General features: G+C 51.7%; 1 protein-coding gene across 1 annotated transcript in view; it reads left to right on the plus strand.

Moving 5' to 3' along the window:
* Nucleotides 1–2,775: 2,775 nt before the first annotated feature.
* The window catches only part of RUNX2 (RUNX family transcription factor 2), a 144,400-nt gene continuing 142,919 nt past the window's right edge, over nucleotides 2,776–4,256 (plus strand). Inside the window, exons 1-2 of the mRNA XM_027772081.1 lie at nucleotides 2,776–2,793; nucleotides 3,356–4,148. Coding sequence (XP_027627882.1) covers nucleotides 2,776–2,793; nucleotides 3,356–4,148 — 811 coding nt within the window. The remainder of the gene's footprint in view (nucleotides 2,794–3,355; nucleotides 4,149–4,256) is intronic.

Genomic DNA, 4,256 nt, shown 5'->3' on the forward strand with positions numbered 1-4,256 from the left:
GGGGTATGTTAGAAAATTTTTTTTTTCTTTAAGTGTAATGCTCAGAGCCAAGACATCATCAGTTCCAGGCTCAGTCAGTCAGTTGAAAGTGTGAATGTTCAGCAAGAGGATATTTTTGAAAGGAGACTGAAAATCCGCTCTGCCAGATACCTGAAACGATGTTAGGGTATTCAGTGGAAAATTTCATTTCCACATTATAAATAACTGTAGGATATTTTAAGGGATCCAAGACTAGTAACTTCCAAGAGCTGCTTATATTAGTTCCACTGAAATGTGAAATGGAGGGAGGATGCTAAGGAAGGCTATAAAACTGAATTACTGGATATGATTAATTAAAATAAATAGTCTCACCATTGATTAAATTGCCCTTAAAATATCCAACCATTGAAGCCTGCATGTTTTAATACTCACCAAGTGAAAAAAAGAGAAAACAGCTAGGGAGAAAGAAAGAAGAAAAGCTTCCAGGATGATTTCTTAACTTCCAACAGCCCTAGAATTTCATATTCATAAAAGTCCATCTGGCTGCCCATATCTGAAATATTGACTGTCAATCTATTCAAATGTTGGGGACTTCCCTGATCTATGGACTTCCTGCAAGGTAAAGAACAAGCCCAGAGAAGGTGGTGGCATATCACCCACCACTTAGTTACTGAATTTCTATTTCTCTTTGACCAGAGAAATAATCTGTTTTCTTTAACTCCCCCCACCCCTTGCATCCCCCCCTACGTTTAAAAACAAAACAAGAGATATTTGTTAGCAATACAGCACCTCCAAATAAAACTGATCCCTAAAAGGAAAAAAAGAGAGAGAAGAGGAAGGGTAAAAAGCTATAGGCATGGGACCCAGCAGTTAGCGTAATGGCTATGTCGCTGGACTCCCACGTAGTTGACCGCGGTTCGTGTCCCGGACCCTGTGGCTTAAATCTCACGCCGGGCGCGTGTGCGGGCGCGTGTGCAGGCGCGTGTGCGTGCGTGCCCAAGATCCCAAGATCCCGAGAGGAGAATGGAGAAGGGATTGCGGCGTGACCATCCCCCCTGGGGGGTGATTTCTCGCTTTCTGTCTCTATGTCTCTCTCTGTCTGTCTGGCGAGCGCACGTGCCCTACAGTGAAAATCTCTCCAAAAAAAATTAAAAAAAAAAAAGCTATAGGCATGTATGAGTTGTGTGTTTATGAGTGTCAGTGTATGAATGTGTGAGAGTGTAAGTGTCCCAGTGTAATCGGTGTGCAAGAGGGTAATGAATACCATCTCTCTCTTTTCAAAAAAAAAAGAAAAAGAAAAAAGAAAAAGTGAAGAGGAAAGCCTGGTTTTCCTTCCCAGGTTGGCTGCTCTCCCTTCCCCTGGGTGAGGAGGCCCCGCACTTTCCCCCGGGACTCCGGAGTTTCCCTCCCGGCGCGCCCGGCCGGCACCACAGGCACCCACGCCGCCTCTCTGGGATTCCGCGCGTTCCCACCAGCTCCCTCCCAGCCCGAACGCCCCTCCGTTGGCCTCGGCGTTTCTTCCCCGGCTCTTTTGAACTCTACGGCCCCGGGGCCGGGGACTGGTGTTCGCGGGGTGCAGGCTGCGCACGTGGGCCGTTACCGATGCCCACGAGGGCCCCGGGCAAGCCCAGGGCAGGACCCGGCTGCCCGGGGTTAGAGCTCTCCCCTGTGACCAAAAAGATAATTAAAAATTGCACACGGAAGGGACGGCTCGGCTCCTCGCTGAGCATCTGTTAGTATATAGTTCGTCCAGATAAATGGGTTCTTGAACCCTGGAGGCGCTCGTAAGCTAGAGCGAGGAGAGGATTGGAGAGGGGATGCCATAGCGGGTGGTGAAGAATCGCTCCTTGGCATCACCGAGGGAGGCTGTAGCAGGCGGCGGTAGAAAGGCTGAGGGGCGCGGCGGGGAGGCTGGAGTCTGTGGAGGCGTTTGGGACAGAGGTGGGATCATGGAGAGGAAAAGACAGACAGGGAGGTGCGGAGATGAGAATGGAGACAAGGAACGTAAAAAGCAAGCCTCCAAGAGGAAGAACAGAGTAGTGCCCATCCTGGCCTCGGCGATACCACGCCTAGCTGCCCCCACGCCCACCTCCTCCCGCATGTCTGTACACCCCGCGGCCCTTACAGTATCTTCCTAGGCAATCCTGGTCAAGCCACGCAGCCAGAGCCCTCCACGCTCATCTTGTGCGGGCAAAGGGCTCGAGAGTCCGCGACAGGCAGCAAGCCCCCCTCTTCCGCCCCCCACCCTTCCAGGCCCCGCGAAGGCGCAGACCCAGGGTTCGAGTTCAGCTACCGGAAGCAATGCTTTAAATACCGACGAGGGAGGGTCGCGGCAGGTCGCTACCCGGGTGAGGCAGGCGTTGGTGCTGAGCAATAAAAACACCAATTAATGGGGATGTGAAATGCTTTACATAAGATGGGAGGGGATGAGTGATGACCCACAATCTTTCTTCCTCAGTTTTCCGAGGGGGAGGCATTCCAAATTATTATTTATTTTATAAAATCACTAATTACTGTGTCGGCTACCTATTAGGTATCTTTGACACTTTGGCAACTGTTGATTCTTTTTGCAAACACGTTTTCAAACTTCGAAAGACTTAAAAGGGTTTGCTAGTAAGCAAGACACCGTACACAGCGCAGAGGGTAAAAGGGCCCCGCGCCCCCTTCTTGGGGTGCGATAGCCCCAAGCGGATTTCCCGGCTTCTGCGGGCGCCACACATTGTTTTATTTGTTTTGAAGGCTCAGAGTTTGAGGCTGGTCGGAGACACCCACGTGCTTCTGACTCTCATCAGCGTAATGATCGCCTTAGCCAGAGTCGTGTCTATATAAACCACAAAAACCTAATCATTAGAAATCCCAGCCTCCAAAAACCACATTTTAGGTAAAAACTGCCGCTTTTTTTCCGCGCTCCTTCATCCTCTTGACCACAACTTTTGGGGGGATCCAAAGTCGCTTTTTTAACCCACATTGGGAAATAAATACATAAATAAATAGCCATAGAAACATTCTGAATTTTTTATTTTTTTATTTTCAATTTTTTCCCTCGAGAGGGGAGAGGAAAAAAGTTAAGATACTGGACAGCTCTAGATGTAGAATAGATTTAATAAACAGTGAAATTAAAGGACAACTGCTGTTCCCCCCCCCCCCCCAAAACCGGGCTTTTCCGTCTGTTCCCCCCCCCCCCCCAAGCAAGGGCTTTTGCAACTTATTTTAATCATCAACCTGATGGTTTTCCAGTCCTTTAAAAAACTAGTCCTTGTTCTCTAGGAATGACAAGACTAAATATGTAAGAAAAAGAGAGTCCAGCTATTCACTTGAGTTTCTAAAACCTATTTTGACAAGCCCTCTCCCCATCCCATTTTTTGTGTCACTTAAGGCTAAAAGCACCCAAACCGTGCGAAATCTTTCTTTTTCCCTGGGAGTCGCTCAGGCGGACGTGGGGGTGGGGGGAGGAGAGAGAAGAGTGCTGAGAAGTCAGCACACTCTGAAGAACTTTCCTTCCTCCTCTCCTGAAGTTACAAAAAATAACGACAGGCAGATCAGCCGGCGGCTCTCTGGCGTCTCGGATTCAAACTCATCCGACCTAGAAGGGGGTTCCTTGTCCACGAGGACGAGACCAGGCGAGATCTCCCTAGACAGGGGCGGCCTCTTGGCTTCGGAAGCTGCGCACGGCGTGCGGGGGCTCCTTCTCGCGGCCGGCGGGCGGCGGCAGTGGCTGCGATTCGCAGGCTCGAGATCCGTTGCCCTGAGATCCGCTGCCCTCGACTTACCTCCTGGCACTTTGAAGCGCGAGGGACAAGAGAGCTTTGCAAATAGCAGTAGGGAGTGGATGCGAGGAGGTGGCGGTGAGAAGGCGAGAGGGCTGGGCAGCAGCGCCGGGCAATGCCGGCCCCGGGGTTGGACGGCTGAACCCAGTCTGCTCTGCCGCGGGACTCAAACTGGGAGGGGGCGCCAGCGCACCCAGGACGTGGAGCCCCAAGGGACCCGACTCCACGCTGCAAACTCAAGTCCCCCGCTTGCTGGGCCAAATACACTCCCGCGCCGGTTCGCAGCTGCTGCCCTGGGTGTTCCAAAGGCTCTGGCCAAGATCTGCGCCTCCGGGGTCTTCCTACCCGCCACTCAACTGCTCCGCATCGCCACTCCTGGCCCCCAACGGACTCCACCCGGCAGTCGGCTTCATCGAACTTGATTTCTCACCTCCTCAGCCCCATCACCTCCATCCCCTTTCCCCTCATCTCGCCTCCGCCCCCCCAATTTCCTCCTCCTCGCCCCTCATT

Source organism: Tupaia chinensis, unplaced genomic scaffold, assembly GCF_000334495.1.
Source record: "Tupaia chinensis unplaced genomic scaffold, TupChi_1.0 Scaffold000252_1, whole genome shotgun sequence".
In the NCBI taxonomy this organism is placed as follows: Eukaryota; Metazoa; Chordata; class Mammalia; order Scandentia; family Tupaiidae; genus Tupaia; species Tupaia belangeri.